The sequence below is a fragment of the Pimephales promelas genome, chromosome 1 (assembly GCF_988280905.1).
Source record: "Pimephales promelas chromosome 1, fPimPro1.hap1.1, whole genome shotgun sequence".
NCBI classification, from domain to species: domain Eukaryota; kingdom Metazoa; phylum Chordata; class Actinopteri; order Cypriniformes; family Leuciscidae; genus Pimephales; species Pimephales promelas.
In genome coordinates, this window is record NC_142769.1 from 52,448,934 (window position 1) to 52,468,061 (window position 19,128).

The following is a 19,128-nucleotide window of genomic DNA, read 5'->3' on the forward strand; positions in this document are numbered from 1 at the left end:
TACAAAACGTGAACAGGACATATCAGCAGGTTAATTTTATGTTTACAGAGTTGTCCCCATTAAACTAGGCAACCCTGTTCACCCGAAGGGAATCTCGACGAAGTGCTATCAGAAGACATCCTGTCAGAGCCTTTTGGTACATAATGGCTACCGTAGATGCAACGCGCATTTGAAAAAGCGAGACGTGGAGAGCACAATTCGTCTGAATGCAAAACACATTTTCACCACTAGATGGGAGACATTCCTACACATTGCCCCTTTAAGAATGTATGTGCAAGAAAATAAGGTTTGAGACTCCTGTGCAGATCAAGCTCTGATTTACATCATTCAAATCCACACAAGACAACAGGGAAATACTCAGTGATGGAGCTGATCCAGATGGAGTGCAAAGCAGGACAAACTACAGGTCTAAACTCACACAACACAACTCATCACTGGACAAACAAGAACTTCATCACGCTGTTCATGTTCCTGGTTTGCACTGTCTTGGTCCTATCATAATAAAATTCTATTCTATTCAGATTTACCCCATGAAAATCTGAGCCCGATATCATGAAGTTCATATAGTAACACTTTCGAATACGGTTCCTTCGTTAATGAATAACTACACAAGAACTAATGAGTAACACAATATTAACAATCTAATAACTATTATTAACTAACAACAAACTCTGATTAACGAACTAGTAAGTAATAGCGCACAGACGAAAGTGGTAGTTCACTGTTAAGTAATCGATAACTACTATTTTTTTAATACTTCCCAGAGAACTACTGAAAAAGTTTATTAACAATTTAGTAACTACTATTAACTAAAATAAACTCGTATTAACAAATTAGTAGCGCACGGATCAAAGTGTTACTAGATACTTCTGTGGGAATTACTAATTATTTGGATTCGTATTATGAAGTGAAGATCATTGGAACTAACTAGTAATGACTCAAGTGTTACTACATGGTCTAGTCATGATTTGTGCAAACGTTTGAGATTTTTGGTGAACTTTAGTATACTTTTAGAAAATGTCTTTAGTAACACTTGAGTAATTACTAGTTAGTTTCAATGATCTTCACTTTATAATACGAATCCAAATAATTAGTAATTCCCACAGAAGTATCAATGAATATTTATGTAATGCATTTTTTTAAAATATATAATAGTAGGCTATTTTCTCCCATATTTCCCAAGAATTTTTTTTTTTTTTGAGAGAGCTAGATAACATAAAATATTGATCATATAATATATATATATATATATATATATATATATATATATATATATATATATATATACAGTTATAAATGGCTCATGAAGTCACTCTTGTTTGATATATCAGCGTGATAACCTTTTCTCTCGATCATTTTTTTTCTCTCTCAGATAATTTATTTACTCGCATGTAATAAATACACAATTCTAGCCTAATACCTTCTCATTCAGTACAAAACATTTGAACAATAAAATATGTAAATGAAAAATGCCTCCAGAAAACACAGCGGGGTTACGATGATTCAAATGATGTCAGATTATATAACAGGAATTGATCCGGTTCTAAACAAATACTAATTTCAGGGATGAAATCTGCTGAGTTTGGGAACATGACTCGTCGGTCATTTAGATGGATGTAGACAAGCCTGGAAAGAAAAACTATGAAAATTAATCCAAAGTGCCGGCCATTACTTTTCCCTTCTGACGATCAAATTCTGGCAGATTTGTTTTGTAAATCAGTCTTGACGTGAGATTTAAAGGTGTGCAGAGATAGGCAATTCTTGAGGTCCAATGATGTGTGAAATATATTCAGCACACGGCCAGAGAGGATCTCATAAGGGTGGAGACTCAATCTGCGAAGAAAAAGAGGAATATAAAGACGGAGAAGACGGAGAAACTTTTCATATCTGACCATCACAGGTGCAGTATGTCATTCTCACACGCAGAAGCTTGCCTATAACTTCAATTACTGCAATATTATTCCAGTGACCTGCCTCTTTAAAAACAAAATGGAGGGCCTCGGTTACCTGTTTTTGCTTTTTGGTGAGTAGAAATGACATCAGATGATACTGAAATTAGCTCTTTATGCTCAAACAATCAAATCAACTTCTTTTTTTTTCAGGCGTCTTTTCCCATCAGGGCAGTTCAGAAAATTCGCAAGGTAAAAGGTTCTGGGAACTCTTTAGTTAATGCTGTTATGGTAGTTATGAGCATGTCAGCTCAGATGCATTCAATAATATTAACATCGAAGTTGTGCTTTTAATAATAAGCTGAAACTTAAGAAGTAGTCGTCATTGCTAATGGTTTCCAAAGTTCTATTGAAACTTCTCACATTACAGTACTATCTTTCTGAATAAATCTTTTGTAGAGAATGTGGCACTGAAAGGACGAGCTGTGCAGTCGAGCTTATATGGAGCACGCTGGGGATCGGGGAACGCCATCGACGGCATCAGATACGCTCCGGGGGAAGCAGCGTCCTGCGCCATGACGTTACAACGGCTCGACTCGTGGTGGAGGCTGGACCTGCTGGAGTATCACTACATTAACAGGGTGACCATCACCAACAGAGCCGACTGCTGTCCGGAGCGCTTGACTGGAGTAGAGATCCGCATCGGGAACTCCCTGGAAAACAACGGCAACAACAATCCCAGGTGAAGTTTGAACGGCTTCCACATTAGCTGAATTTAAGGGGGGGAGGGGGGAGGTTTTTGACTGCTTTTTTTTCTTTGCATGATTGTGTTCATGGGGTGCAATATAACATGTATTCGTGGTTTTTCTTTTTTAAAAAGTCTTATTTTTCATAAACTTCACCTTTATTGTCAGCCGCGCTCTCCTCTGTCCTCGAACGAGCGCTTGACTTCCTGATTCTATGAAACCACTCCCTCAGAAACACGTCGTGGGCTCAGATTGGTTAGTTTGGCCCGGTGTGTTGTGATTGGCTAAACTGTCGCTCACGTTGTTCGGAAGGTTAACACCCATTACCTTTACGGGCGAAACGGGCCTGCGCTCCGGTCCATTCATGTCGATACTACAGTATCAGTCTGAGGCGTATCAGACCGAGAAAGCCGCGATTAAGAGAGTCAAGCAGAACCTTACTAAACGTTTCTGAATGATAATTTGCTACATTTTTTTAACTTTATACATGTTCGTTTTATCAATAGCAACTGACTGGCTACTAATGTAAAACACAATCAGCGTCGGCATTAGCTTACGTTCTTGATCAAATCGAAAATAACGTTATAAAACATATACATGAAAAATACATTTACAACATTAGTACTTATACAAAATTCTGACTGGCTGACTGGCTACCATAGACAGTAAAAGAAATGGACAGAGCGATTTCATTGGAACTCGATTGAAGCCCGTTTTTGGCGATTTTTTAGCACTTCCGTCCCTGACGCGCAGACTCAAACAGAGCTTGACTACGTAGATGTAACGAGAGCAACCCGTCTGTCTTCTAGTGCTGTGGCATGAGAAATCTGAATCATTCCCTTCTGAAACTTGCAGAGGCGGAAGGAGACAATTTTGCTAGGTATTCTGATTAATTATTTTGTCATTTTGCCTCCACGTTTCCCCGATTGCGCGCGAGCTTCTCCTCATGTCCATACGGTAATCTCGCTACTGTGCGACAGAGAGTCGCGTGGGTATGACGCAATCGTTAGCCTACTTTCACTAAAACTGCTTCTACGGGGACCATAACATAAGCTACAAGGTAATGGAGCTATTTATACATTGTCGTGTTTCTTTAGAGATAAATAAAGGACAAATGGGGTCTTCAAACGCCTTCAGATGTAAAGTTATTCGCTGTCAAAGTGACGCCAAAATGAATGGGAGTCAATGGGAATGCTAACGCAAGTGAAGTTCTGCTACAAGATGGAGGCTTCCAACTTCCGGTCGATGGATTACCCCCTTGCTGGCTACTAATGTTAAACACGAACAGCGTCGGCATTAGTTTACGTTCTTGATCAAATTGAAAATAATGTCATAAAACATATATACAAGAAAAACACTTTTATAACATTAGTACTTATACAAAATTCAGGTCCATAATGTTTGTTTGCGTTTGTCGTAGACACAAAATAGCAGTGTTGTAGTACTCGAGACTCGGACTCGTCTCGGACTCGGTCTCGAGACCATATTTTAATGGTCTTGGTCTTGTCATGGACTCGTGTCCATTTGGACTCGGAATTGACTCGGACTCGAACATTTTTTTTTTAGGACTCGGACTTATTCCCGAGTCCACTCGAGTTCAATTCAAAATATTTTTCATGATTATTAATGTATGTTATTTCTTTAAATTGATTGACACATCCAGTGATTGGTGATTTTCTAGTGCGCAACTGCGCATGACAAATTGTAATAAAATTACTTTTAACACCACCTACTATGTGGCCTTTTTACCCTAAACTGATCATATTTTTTAAACTCCAAGTAAATTCAGTAAAAAAAAAAAAAAGGATTTCTCTAAGTAAATAAAAGTAAATTAGGTAATCAACCCTCACTGGTCTCGGTCTCGACCATCTCTGGTCTCGGACTCGACTCGGACTCGACTCTCTATGGACTCGGTCTGGACTCGGACTCGAGTGAGGTGGTCTCGACTACAACACTGCAAAATAGCCTAGTGGCTATAAAGCCAACGCTGGCATTTGATAAAAACTAAAAACACAAGGCTACGTCTGGAATTAACGCATTCTCATCCCAAAGCGCCATATACAACGAGAGAGAGAGAGAGTCTGAATACGCTGATACTGCCCCCTGCTGCTCTTTGCATTGTAATACAGTCAAAAGCATTTTTTACATTTTTTTTTTTTTTTTGCCAACAGTTCATTACATTAGAAAGTAACAATACATTTGACATTTATTACATTTGTATGTTTAATCATTTAGTGGATGCTTTTCCTGAAGGGACAAAATAACATGAAAAATGCATGTATGTTTTTGAGTGCATAGAAAGGGCTTTGTTTGTGTCTTGAATTAGTTTTATCTGTTAATTAATTCATTTTTTTTTTAAACTTATGCCTATTATGTCTTGAACTTTCATAAGCAGCACTAATTTTTATTAATAACTTTCTGGAATGAGATAGTTTACATAAAATATGTTTACATATAGTCCATATAAGTTACATATATAAGACATATAGTTACATATGTGTAAAAAAAATAAAATAAATTTGGATTCATAAAATTAACGACTTTATACCCTTGAGTCTTAATACTGTGTGTCATTACATGAATGATCCATGACATCGCGTTCTCATCCCAAAGCGCCATATAGGACGCTTTTGCAAAAGCGTAAATATCCAACGCACATGGCACCCTTTAACGTCTAATGAGACGCTTCGGTTATGGTTAAGTTTAGGTATGGTGTGGGTAAGGGTTAGACCACTAGGGGGCGCCTTCTGCCCAAATATATCTGCGTCTCATTAGACGTTAAAGGGTGCCATGTGCGTTGGATATTTACGCTTTTGCAAAAGCGTCCTATATGGCGCTTTGGGATGAGAACGGGCTCGAATTATACATGCAAATATAGTGTTGTCACGGTACCAAAATTTCAGTATTCGGTACCGATACCAGTTAAAATTCACGGTTCTCGGTACCAATTTCGGTACCAAAGCTTAGTTTAAATTTACATATATTTAAGTGTTTATCACGGTTACAAGTATGGAAACTGTACATTTGTATTATAAACACTTTAGAAAAAGATTAGATAAAATGACCTAAAATAAACAATATTATACACTAACACATTTTTAAAGTTGTTTGTAAAGTTTTAATCCATTATTTATTTAATGCACAATGAATTAAGTGAACAAACATTAACAATCAGGTGTTTGTAATAAATAACATTTTCAAACATTAATTAATGTTGTAAAAATATATTGTTCACTCAATGCGTTGATAACCAAGTAATGTTTATGAATGGTATCTTTGTAGCATTACCATAAAACATGTTTTATTTGACTTGACTGTCCTTTTATTAATCTAAAACTGAATTCATATTTAATTTTAAAAAGGCTTTTTAAACCTGCTGAGTTATAAAGGCAAGAATACGCCTAGAACTGGCATTGACATTAAATGACAATACTAATACCAGTAGTACTCTGGTGTCGGGTAGATACTACTGTGCTCATGTACTCGTAAAACTACCCCGAAAGCACTTTAGAGGCCGTTCACATGTCGCGCGTGTTTTTTAATTATATTTTTGCGCGTGCTTATTCTTTCCAAAGCGCTTGCTCTCACGCGGCGTCTGTCGTTGCTATGCAACGCCAACGAGTTTTTATTAGGAGCGCGCTTGAATCACGCCTATATTTGAAATTGCGAATTTGCATGTAATCGGCCTCTTATGGCAACGTGACATTAGCCTGATCCAAAATATTTCCATATGTGGCTCTTTCCTCCTTTCGTTTCAACAAGTGGATTCAGAGAGAGAGCCATATCAGCGTTATGAAGAGGACGCAACTGTGCACGTTTCAGACATCGCGTCTACAACAGAACTGGACGAACCTGGTATTCGGTACCTAGAAAAGCTGGTACCGTAACATTTTTTTTTTTTTAGTACCGACTTGGTACCGAAGTACCGAGTTTTTTGACAACACTATGCAAATACATTTAAAATGATGAAGTCTTCGCCGACTTACAGGTTGTGGTCCAACAACGGCTGCCTCTGGTTTTAAAGTTGGATCTGCTTCATGTTTTAGTAACAGTTTCTTGTTGAATCCGGTGTTAAACTCGTGGAGATTCTGGAAGCCGTCGTCCGTAAACGCGCAGCACAGAGAGCTAGATTACGATCAGCATTTTCAGGAGCATAATCAAACCTAAATAGTATCCATTGTTGACGAAGTACAGCGTCTGTGGGAAGCTCGAACACATAAGACCACACACTCGACGAGCCGCTTAAATATGCGCATGCTCTTTTCTGTATAATCTGAGGGAGGGTTGATGCAAATGTGTGGGTTAGTGACGTACCATAACCCAGCTGTAGTCCCAATCCAGTCGTTTTTGTAGGCAATTATGCTTCCTGATTTTTAAAAGACGATATCTCTGCTTACACTGAACTTTCAGCGCTGCAACTTTGCAGATACTGTTCATGCACCAACAGCAACATTACACACTATTTAAAATCCAAAAAGTGAAATCGCAATCAACAATTTTCGCAATCAAAAATCGCAATTTTCTCTTTCGCTTTTAATCTACCATAACTTTTTTTTTGTTTTTCTCTCCTACTCTTCTGATCTGCACTTTGGCCAACCAATGTTGATTTTAAATAAAAAGGATTTGATTTGAATGTCCTTTTGAGCAGGTGACCTGATGTCTCGTGGTTTCTCTCTCTCTCTCCAGATGTGCGGTCGTTTCTTGGGCCGTTCCAGTGGGTGGCACGGTCAGTTTCTCGTGTGTTGGAATGGGCGGCCGTTACGTCAACATGTTCCTTCCTAAAATCACCACTTATCTCACGCTGTGTGAGGTGGAGGTTTACGGAACAGGTCAATCCTCAACTGATTATACATCGTTAACCCTTAAATGGATGAATGTTTCGGCAATCATGCATATATTTGGATCTTTAGCGACTCGGGATTATTTCTAACTGCTGCAGTTGTATAAAACTCTCCTGATATTTTAAGTATTCAGTTTGTGCAGATGCTTTTTTTCAGAGCTCATTCCCCCAGTATTCAGCGTCTGGCTCGTATTCTTCACCAGATCCATCAAGTGACAGTGACACTAATATTTGATTGCGATAAAATACTTGCTCCGCTTTTGCTGGTGATATTGTGCATTTTTGACGATCAGACATCGCCATCTTGAGGAATAAAGATGGTGAAAAATAAAGTTAAGTTTAGCCAACTCAAAATTCGAAGTTTCAATTTCTCATTTCAAGTTGACTAAACTTAAAGTTAAGGCAGAATGAATAGCTACTTTGTTGAAAAATACTTATTTTACATCTGACTTGAGTCAACAGAAATTGTCAAATTTTATATGAATTACAGTACACAATTCTTTCAAAATTGAAATTCAATTAAATTACACAGGAATTAGAGTGTAAGTAGACTGTTAGGTGTTAGGTATCAGGTTATGAGATGTAGTTACTCATAGTCAGCAGAATGTCTGTTGGGGGACAAACAACATAAAGTGTTGGCATATATTAAGCAGACAGTCTACTAATACTCTAATGACAGTTAGTTGGCATGTAGATGTAAAGTTACTTAAAGATAGTAGAATCAAAATAGAGTGTTACCAATTTTTTAAGAAATTTTCACATATGTAATTAAAGAAATTACTAAACTAAGTTTGGTATAATTATCAATTGAGTAATTCTAACTCAACCAATTGAAGTTTGTTGAGTAATTTCTACTTAGCTTAACACAGAGACATCAATACTTGGGACACAATAATGGTAACATTACCTGGATCATTTTTGAGTATGAATATGTCATTTCGAGTAGAAAATGAATTCCAAAACAGCAAGTTACTGAACCCTACAACAAAAGAAATGATAAAATAATGCAAATACAGCTGGAAAACAGTGAAAAAACTGCTACCTTATTAACCCTCTGGGGTTCTTCGGGTCAATAACGAAGCGTTTAAATAATACATTTTTAAAAATCGTAGCTTCATCGGAATGGTCCGAAAATTGGTGACTTTAATGGTACTTGGCATATGAACACCCAAAAAAAATGGGGACAGGATTTGAAAAGTCTAAGTGGTCGTAATAAAAATAGTCACACTCAGGACCTTTGGGTCAAAAATGACCCGCATAGGAAATGAATGGGAAATTGGCAAAAATGTGAAAATACTGAGTTTTTTTTGTAAAAAGCACACAACAGTGAAGGGTTGAACACACACACACACACACACCTTTATACACAAACACACCAAAAAATTCAGATCAATGTGTTTTGCATTTTTAAAAAGCTCAGTTTGCCCACGGGATGGCATCCATATAATTTAAAAAATTACTTTTATGAGGCCTAGGCTTGACTCCAAAATGAAATACAGCTTCAAAAAAATTATTTGTTTTTTAAAATATTTTTTTCTATTATATTCAATGGGGGAAAATTTGGTCATAAATTTTGGTGCATTAATACTAATTATACATTTTTGTATTTTTGAAATTTTCTCAAAACACCAAAAAAGAAAAGAAAATTATTTATAACCTTAAACATTCGGCTTGAATCAAGAACTAATATAGAATTTACTTTGTTTTTTGAAATTCTTGTTTGAACTGTCTTAATTCTAGGGTTGGGTATCGAGAATCGAGTATCGATTGGAACCGGGACTAACTTTTCGTTTTTCCCGGAATCGTTCAAAAGTTAAAATTTCGATTCCTAGTTTCGATATTCACAGTCTGCCGAGCGGAAGAAGAAACCGCTGAACAACACCAACGAAAAAGCGTCTACCGGAAGTGTTGGCATAACCACGCAAGTCGAACATGAGTACCTTACGTCGGCGATCCAAAGTGTGGCTTCACTTTTCTAAAAATAACGAAATCTCGGCAAAATGCAAAATTTGTGACAAAAGGAGTATTTTTACAGAAGGAGTAGTTCCTTCAGAAAGGCCGTTGGTTAGCAAGGTTAGCTAAACTTTTTTGACCCTGCCTCTTAAAAGAATCGGAATCGAGAATCGTTAGGAACCGGAATCGAAACAAGGAATCGCAATCGGAATCAGAATCGTTCAAATTCAAACGATACCCAACCCTACTTAATTCAGGTAGAAATTACAATTGTTATTTTTTTCTGCAGTGAATCTTTTTGTTTTTAAACCTGTGTTTTTATCTTGCATTTATCAGTTTACAGGGAAAAAAAAATATTTCTGAGGATGGGATTAGCCTCCAGTGTGGATACAGCGTCAGTGAACAACACATTTCTCAATCAGGTATAAGAAAACAAGCAGGAAATCCATAGAAATGATGATGACACTTCCTGTTGCTGTTGATGTTCAATTCCAATCAACATACACCGATGCTATACTTTCTAAATGTCATAATCATTTGTTAACAAACAAGTATTCATTACTTCAATGAGCTCATTGCATGAAATTATTACATTGTTTAAATTAATTGTGATTTTGTACATTTCTGAAATACGTAACTCTGATATCAGATCTCTCTAAACTGTAATGTGAACTCATGCATTTTCTGTAAAACTGCTTTGAAATGATGTGTATTGTGAAATATGTGAATTGAAACCAATTGAACGTACAACAATGAACAAAACCAAACACCCAATTTGCTAATTTTCAGTCTTTGTCAAGTCCGATAGACATCATTTCATTTCGTCTGGTGTTGTTTCTGGTTCCTGAAACTCTAAAGTAAACCTGGTTCTGGTGTGTTTTAGCTTCAGTCCGCTCTCGGGTTGAGTTTGGCTCCTGATGTTAGACTGTCCTGGACGAGGCTCCCGTACCACAGTGTGACGCACAAGCCCAAAAAACCAACAAGGTAAACCTGTCACAGTTTTTGCTTTATACGGCAGCTTTATTTCTGAAAGTATGTGTAGACATCTGTTCATATTGTCCTACATGGACGACAACGAAAACTATAAACTTGCTAAATATATGCAAAGATTAAACAAATATATTTTTAAAATTTGAAATCTTTTTAAGCATTAAATGCCAAAAAAAATATTTACTTTGATGAGCACGACAATACTTTTCCTATTTTAAAGTACATTTTATATTAATGTATAATATGTTGGACAATGTAAATCTTTTTTACATACAAAACATTTTAAAAATGTTGTATAGATCATGCACATGATCATTAGGTTTAGTTCATGTTAATGATTATAAACAATAATATAATATAATATAATATAATATAATATAATAAGCATGTATGCAAATAAAGGACTACTCGAACACTAAATAATTTAATCAATATTTTATTTAATAATATTTGATTTAATAAAATAAATTTGATTTAATTGATATTTATATCATATTTACAGGTGTACTGATGGACATTAATCTGGATGCACAGACTGAATCTTTCAAGCAGATATTTTTTATTCTGCAATTGATCTATGTAATTGTTCCTGTTTTAAATTCATTATCCTGACATGGTTCATATAATCAGATTAATCATTCCATATAAATATGCATAAGTAGCTAAACTTATCCGTGTACATTTATGGGCATTATAGTTTCACGTATCAATGAACACCTGGTAATGTAATCAATATAGTGGTACATCTGAAGGATAATCTAAATTATTGTTATTCAATGATACCTGCTGACAATATACATGTATTTTTATTTAACTTGGTGTATCCTGTTCAAGGATGAATTTACTGTATTGTATTTATCCAGAGCATACAACTAAAAAGCATGATTATCACATTTCCTTAACCCTGAACACCCGATGTATGAATAAACTGCACTGCAAAATCGAATTAGTTATAAACTTACTTAAAAACATGCAAATTGATTGCCTTAAGCGAATAGTGTTGTACTGACAAATGCTTAGTTCACTTACACAAGAGTTCTAGTAACTAAAAAATAATAAATGATAAATAAAATGTAATTGCCACCATGGTTGTGTTTTGTATGCTGAATGTTGAAGTCTGTGTGATGCAAACATGATCATTTGCAAGATATTGTCACAAATATAGAGGGATTATATCGACCCATTTTAAAGTTTCATAGCGTTAGCAATAAAATTATCCTTGAAATGAAAAGTCGACTAGTTAGTGATTTAGTTGGAAGTTACATCACCCTTTAAAGGCACACTATTTATTACTGCCCTTTCTTTGAAACCAAATAACGGTGATTTCTTGTTGCATCAATAGAAAGAGAATTACAATAATAGAAATGAAGATGAAAGTGCCCAACCAAAGAGACACTGATCATCGTAATGGTGACTTCAAACAAAAACATTAAGGAAAAATAACATGTATGAAGTCAGCTTATGTGATGTTCTCTAAAATGTTCAGTATTGACAACTCAACATGACTTTGGGAAATGAGTGAATGCAAACAGAGAAAGAGAACCGCAGAATCTCTTAAGAATTTTTTTTAATTTAATTTAATTAATTAATTAATTTTATTTATTTTTTTGCTTGACACAAATGTACTCAAACAAATCAATTAATCTTAACTTGGCTTTTCTGAGTAAACAATGAATAGTATGTGAATAGTACAGATTACTAGATTTGTACAATTAAGTTGACTACTGAAAAGACATTTTGTCTTTCTGTAACTAAAATAAATTGAATTCTATATATAAAATAAGAGTGACTTCATGAGCCATTTATATTATAACTGTATATATATATATATATATATATATATATTATATGATCAATATTTTCTGTTAGCTCTCTCAAAAAAATAATTTCTTGGGAAATATGGGAGAAAATAGCCTACTATTATATATTTTAAAAAATGCATTACATAAATATTCATTGTATTTATTTTTATAAATTGTTTTTTTTATAAACAAGCTGATTTTTCCAATGACATCAAAATAATACATAATTTTGAGGAGAGAAATATAGGCTTAAAGGCTTAATATTTATATTAATTTAATTGTTAAATTATATTCCTTTTGTTTCCTGGTGTATTCATTCATGTTTCAGAGGGTTCATGATAACATGCAGTCACTGTATGAATAACTGAAGTGTATAAATGATGAATATGATGAAGCTCATTCCTCCTCTGAGATCTGCTTCAGCAGGAATCTAGAAATGAAAATCATCCTCGTTAAACACATCACCGAGGGAATTTAAAGCGCTTCTCCTGGATTCACTCAACACTCACCGTTTTCGACTCGTGTTTGGATCACTTCTTCTTCGGGAGTTTGAGACCAGCTCAGCGTCACATTGGTGATTCCTCTCCCAGCCAGCGCTGACGTCAACTGTAGTGAACATTTGTTAATATCATATTAATGCATCAGAACAGGAGTAGAGACTCACATCACACTCTCACCTCTTCAAGCACTTGATCCGTCACTGTCGGGTTGATCAGATTAGCGCTGGAGTTAAACGCTAGCTTCATGACCGATCGTTTTATATAATCTAAAGAAACACAAACATTCAAGGTACATATGATTATTGACTAAAAATTCTAATTAAGGTATATGTACCGAGAGACTTTTAATATGCTAAAAGTTAGTTTAACAGACACTAGTTGCGTCTGATGCTGGAGTGGCTGAGAAGTGTGTATTTGTACAGTTCGAGAGCGGCCACTAGAGGCCAAATAATGCCATGGAGTTTGTTTGTTTTTTGACATGTGAGTCTGCACGCTGCAGAGAGCGGGACACTTCAGATGCGGATTTAAAACAGATAATGAAACCGTACGTGTAGTTTATATACAGTACGTTGCCTTAGTTTATATCCAGCTGGTCGCTTTTATATTCGTCATGCAGAGAAGATGCATATTTAAAGCTAGTGACCTGAAAAAGCAAAAGCTTGTGTTGCCGACAGAAACAAATCAGATAAACATGCGATTTCGGTTATTTTTTATCATCAATACATATTTTGATATTTTCAGAACAGTCATTGTGGCAAATTCGTGTCACCAACTTTAATATGAGCAAAATCTACTATATATGCAGATTCTTGTTGGGATTACCATTTTGTTAAATGGTAAATGTGACCATGACATTGATGATGATATTCCTGCACCTTATAAATCTTCAATTTCCATTTTTGTTGCGTTTAAAAAAAATATGTAACGTCCTGGTTGCGTATAGAGCTGGTAAGTCCCGCCCACCCGTAAAACTTCAAGTGGACTTCAAGTCAATGCAAGTGAATGAGAGAAAATAATTATTTTCTGATCCCGTTTGAATTGTGCCATGAATGTGACATATGTTGTCTGTGAATTTTTAATATAATTTCTCATGTAACGAGTTTGACAGTATATTGTATGATTCTTTGGCTAGCAGTTGTGGAAGAGACATAACGAGAAAGACTACACGTCGCCGTGTAACACATTTTCCCTCCACAAATCACGGTTTTCACCACGCTCAACTAGTTTGTCTTCCCCCTAAAAGAAGGCGGTGAAGTGCTCCAAAGACACAGGCATGTTTAGCGGGATCCGTGTGCTAGTGGGGGTGATGTATATCAAACACGTCGAAAGAGTTGTAGTCCACAAAGTGCTCTCACACAAAGTCTAACTGTATGAAAATTCTACCCGCTAAATTGTGGCATTCTTTACACGAAACATTATATAAAAAAATCACAGACCACATATGTTACATTCATTGCACAATTCAAACGGGATTCGAAAATAATTATTTTCTCTCATTCACTTGCATTGACGGTTTTTCAACCTAGAGGTCCAGCGGCGTTAGCGGAAGGGGCGGGGCTTACCAGCTCTATGCAGAAGGAAGGAACGGAGGATCTATTCAACGTCGACTGAATGGGGATCACGGAAGGGAGCCAATCGTCTTCAAGTACTATTCACTTCCTTCTCCACGGGCCTGTAGTCAGTTAGCGTAGTGTGATTGCGTAAAGCTACGTCACACGTAGGCTCACTATTGGCCGACGCTGGTCATGTGTGTGATGCGTGTGACGTACAATAACAGAAGCTTACGCTATTAAACTAGTAACCTGACTCGCGTAGAGGGAGAAATAAACGAATAGTTGAAATAAAGTCGTTATTTTTGCGCACAAAAAGTGTTCTCATCGTTTGATAAAGTTAAGATTGAGCCTCTGTAGTCACTTGGACTATTTTAACGATGTCTTTAATGACTTTTCGAGGCCAGCAAGTCAGTCCCTCAAGAAGCCTATGGACTAGTATGCAGGAGCGATCTTAATATCTTAAATATCTTAATTTGTGTTCCGAAGATGAACGAAGGTCTTACGGGGTTGGAACAACATGAGGGTGAGTCATTTTAATTTTTGGGTGAACTAACCCCTTAAACGTCGGTAGATGACGTTATCGGATCCTAACCCTACCCCAGACCTAAACCTACCCCGTCACCTAACCGACGTTAAAGGTAAAGCGTCAGTTGTATGACGGCGCTTTAAGGGTACCCTAAAAAGGCGGATGTTGACGTATGGTCAAAAGACGTCAGATATATGACGACTTGGGATGAGACCGTGTTATATTGAACTAACCAATGGAATTGGCGTGCGTGATGACAACACAAACTCAGCCCTCGCTAGTTGCTTTTTCCCTGAGGAGCTGAGCGTAACTCAGGAGTCAGCGATAGTGGCAAGGAGACTACGTCCTCTGTTCCTTCCTTCAGGGAACGTTGGGTTGCATTCGTGACCAGGATCTTCCCTTTCTGTCGAGAACGTCAGGTGTAGTCGACGTCGACATCCTCTGACATTCTCCACTGAAAGGGAACCACAGTTACAAGCTTCTACACCAGGGCTGTGATCCAGCTCATCAAGTCCTTCAGGTTCTTTTGAAAACTACAGGTGTGTGTGTTGGTATATCTGCACAGAAACATAAATGCGATTTGTGTGTGATCACCTATCTCATATACTTCCACCTCACACACCGCCAGAGTGTCCCACCACGTACGAATCGTCACGTAGCGTCCCTCCAGAGTACCGCAAGAGTAGGTGATGGTAAAGGCTGCTGGATCCCTTGAGATCACGGTACATCTACAGGACCCCACACACACAACCAATCAATATTACTACTGATCTATTCCTTCACACTAGTTACCTCTGTAAATGTTTCCTTTTTTTGTTTAACAATGTTTCCTTTAAGAAATTTAAGGTTATAAATATTTAGTTTTTGTTCAATTGTTTCCAAAATCCCATTCAGCATCGGTGAAAAACAACTACGTCTGCTGATGATCTTAAGTGTGCATACAATGGACATTTTACTATCCCATGAGGCCATGGGGGGATTTATGAATGGCAGTGGAGTGACGCAATTGACTCTGGTAAGTCTCATGTAGGGTTGGGTATCGTTTGAATTTGAACGATTCTGATTCCGATTGCGAGTCCTTGTTTCGATTCCGGTTCCTAACGATTCTCGATTCCGATTCTTTTAAGAGGCAGGGTCAAAAAAGTTTAGCTAACCTTGCTAACCAACAGTCTTTCTGAAGGAAATACTCCTTCTGTAAAAATACTCCTTTTGTCACAAATTTTGCATTTTGCAGAGATTTCGTTATTTTTAGAAAAGTGAAGCCACACTTTGGATCGCCGACGTAAGCTACTCATGTTCGACTCGCGTGGTTATGCCAACACTTCCGGTAGACGCTTCTTCGTTGGTGTTGTTCAGCGGTTTCTTCTTCCGCTCGGCGGACTGTGAATATCGAAACTAGGAATCGAAATTTTAACTTTTGAACGATTCCGGGAAAAACGAAAAGTTAGTCTCGGTTCCAATCGATACTCGATTCTCGATACCCAACCCTAGTCACATGATAATGACATCATGGCGGATTTAGGACTACATTAATACACACATTCTTTAGCACTTGCAATGTACCTACTCATGATAGTACGCGATTTTGGAAACGTAAAATTTAAAGACTTACATGTGAGTCACTGAATCATTCATTCAAACCAATTTTTTTGAAGTTGTAAAGTTACTCACACTGTAAAAAATGATCGTGATTTTAACAGTAAAAAACTGTAAAAATGCTACAGTGAAAAACTGTTAATTGGTTAACAGAACCTTTCCTTACTATATACGGTAAATAACTGTGATAGATCTTACGGTAAATTTCATGTAATTTTACAGTAAAATACTGTTAAATTTACAGTTTTTAAAGTGAAAATGAACAACTCATCGAATAATTTACAGTGAAAAAAAACGTAAATTGACATTCCCACAATATCCTGCGTGACACTTTTTGTTGAAATAACTTGTTTCTTCATAGTTTTTCTAATCGGTTATGTACATTAGGGTTTTATGTGACATTTAATGTTGTTAAATTAAAGTTTAATGCCTTTTTAAAATTCCATGATGGTGTTTAATGTTTGAGTGAATGACACTGTGCCGCTTCTATATGTTAATATTAAGTTTCTTGAGAAAGAGCTACATGTGATGAGTTTCCATATATCATGTGACTCTCATTACTGCTGTGATTGATGGATGTCAGGTATAAAACAGATATTAACACTTCAAATGGTCGAGAATTTAACAGTATATCAGATAATTAAATATGGGTTATTACCGTAAATTTTAAAAATTACCTGTAAAACCTTATTACCGTAAATTCTTACTAAACGGTAAATTTCTGGCAACCACAGCTGCCGGTATTTTACCGTAAACTGAACACATTTTTTTTTTTTACAGTGCAGCACATTGATGCATCAGCAACCAATCAGCTGCATTATGTAGATGCTACCAAATGAGTCAGACAGCGCCATCTAGAGTTTCATGCCATTACTTGGTATTTAGTAGAATGTCTAAAGTAAACCATCTAAATAAAGTGTAACATCTGAAGCGCCTCACTTGGGATGTCCATAGGTCGGCAGAGAGTTTCCAAACAAAACATCGGTTAATCTCATTAATCCTGGATAGTGGTCATCTCTGTAAGTGACGACCACGATGATTGGTACATGCGCTGATTGGAGATCCAGTCTCCACCACGGGTAATGCTCCCAACTGGTTACGGCACAAGTGCTAGAAGTTGTAGAGTAGTCCTTCCCGCCATCGATGGCATAGTCCGCGGACTTAGAGCCGCTTGTCGTCGACTGCGTGGCGGTTCCTCTTCGTGCCAGATTCTCTGAAAAAAGGCAAATTAACTTGACGTGGAAACTTTCAATTTGTGAAAACCTCAATTTTGCCCAAAACTAGACAGTTGCTGTGAAAAGTTGCTTTACCTTTAGCACAATCTGCCTGTTCCTGAACAGAAAACAGCCCTGCATGTGCAAAAGACAGATTATTATATAATAACAACAAACAATCAAATGTAAAGACGCAAATGAGCACCCCATATGACTTTGGATTTGTTTTGTAAAGCAGTGAATGAGCAATGAATCATGCACTGATGGACACAAGTCAAAGTACATTATGCAAAGTAGACCTACAACAAACTAAAATACTTCATGGGTGTAAATAATGTGTTTTTTTATTTTTCTAATAAAAATAAATAAATGTATTTATAAAAATTATTGAATGAGTACATTTTAATAAGCCTATAGTTTCATATCTTCAGGAACACCATACAAATCTGATGATTTTAGTATGGAAAATGGAAGTCTTTATTCTTCAAAATATCGTCTTTTGTTTTCAACATAATGACTTTTTAAGGCCTGTTCACCCCAAGAATCGTTGTGAAAGTGAGTCCAAAGATATGGTTTCTATGTGTCGTTATAGTGGTGCGGACTCTGCTGTTATTTTTTATATTCCAACAATTTTTTTTTTAAGAAAACTAACGTCGTTATCGTTATAATCATCGTCCTGGTGTGAACTGGTCTTCTTTTACTGTTATTAATGAAAGTCTTACCCAATAATATCAGCCAGCTCACAACGATCTCCATCATCTCACAGAGAAGTCCTTGTTCTATATTGATCTGTAATGTTGGGACAAAAGACAAAAATGTGAAATATGACAAAAATTAATGTCCCGAAGTCTCGAGGAACATTGCTGTAAAATCTCAGTTTCGCAGTTTCCTGATCTGGAAGTGTATTACATGTCAGTCAAGTCAACTCTTTCATTGATTTACATTTAGACCACATGGAACAACAAGTATGAGAAAACAAAATTTCTATATCGTATATTTACTTAAGGTAATTTAATTTTTAAATCTGGCTCAACAGTTTGTTATTATTAATAAAGGCATGCTGATTTTTTGTGTTTATTACAGTTTTTTAATCAGTCAATGATATCTGCAGTCATATTTGTTTTGATAAAAAATGAAGCAAACTAACCTGTCCTGTCGTGTCCTGTCCGTCCGCCGATGATGGAGTTGTTTTACAGTCAGTTTGACGTCTGTGGATGATTCCAGAAGGACACTGATGTACTTTCTCTCGTGTGACGTCACGAGGCAGGGAAATCTGGGACGGTAGTCAGATTGAGAGTTTCTGTTCTGAAAGAAATCCATAACGATTGCAGATCCTAAATCAAATAAAACTTATTGTAAATATATATTCTTGTTCATAGTTGTGATTTTTTTTTAAAATAGGTCTATATATTGGAATAAAACTAAATGTTACCAATATTTAAATGAATTTGTGAGTTTTGCATGTGACATCGTTTAGGAAACTTTGCAAAGCTTTAACATATTTGTTCTATTTGCATGT

At 36.4% G+C, this 19,128-nt stretch overlaps 1 protein-coding gene and 1 long non-coding RNA gene across 2 annotated transcripts; both read left to right on the forward strand.

Annotated features, from left to right (window-relative positions):
* Positions 1 to 1,983: 1,983 nt before the first annotated feature.
* LOC148998561 (fucolectin-like) lies at positions 1,984 to 7,565 on the forward strand. Its single transcript, XM_089126263.1, has 4 exons — positions 1,984 to 2,023; positions 2,103 to 2,141; positions 2,349 to 2,631; positions 7,322 to 7,565. The coding sequence occupies exons 1-4, from the start codon at positions 1,990 to 1,992 to the stop codon at positions 7,563 to 7,565; spliced, it is 600 nt and encodes a 199-aa protein (XP_088982389.1). The 5' UTR covers positions 1,984 to 1,989.
* A 1,632-nt stretch (positions 7,566 to 9,197) lies between these two features.
* LOC148998562 (uncharacterized) lies at positions 9,198 to 11,477 on the forward strand. The gene is made up of 3 exons (XR_016168771.1): positions 9,198 to 9,850; positions 10,312 to 10,412; positions 10,921 to 11,477. It is a non-coding gene; the product is annotated as an uncharacterized LOC148998562 (long non-coding RNA).
* The last annotated feature ends 7,651 nt before the right edge of the window (positions 11,478 to 19,128 follow it).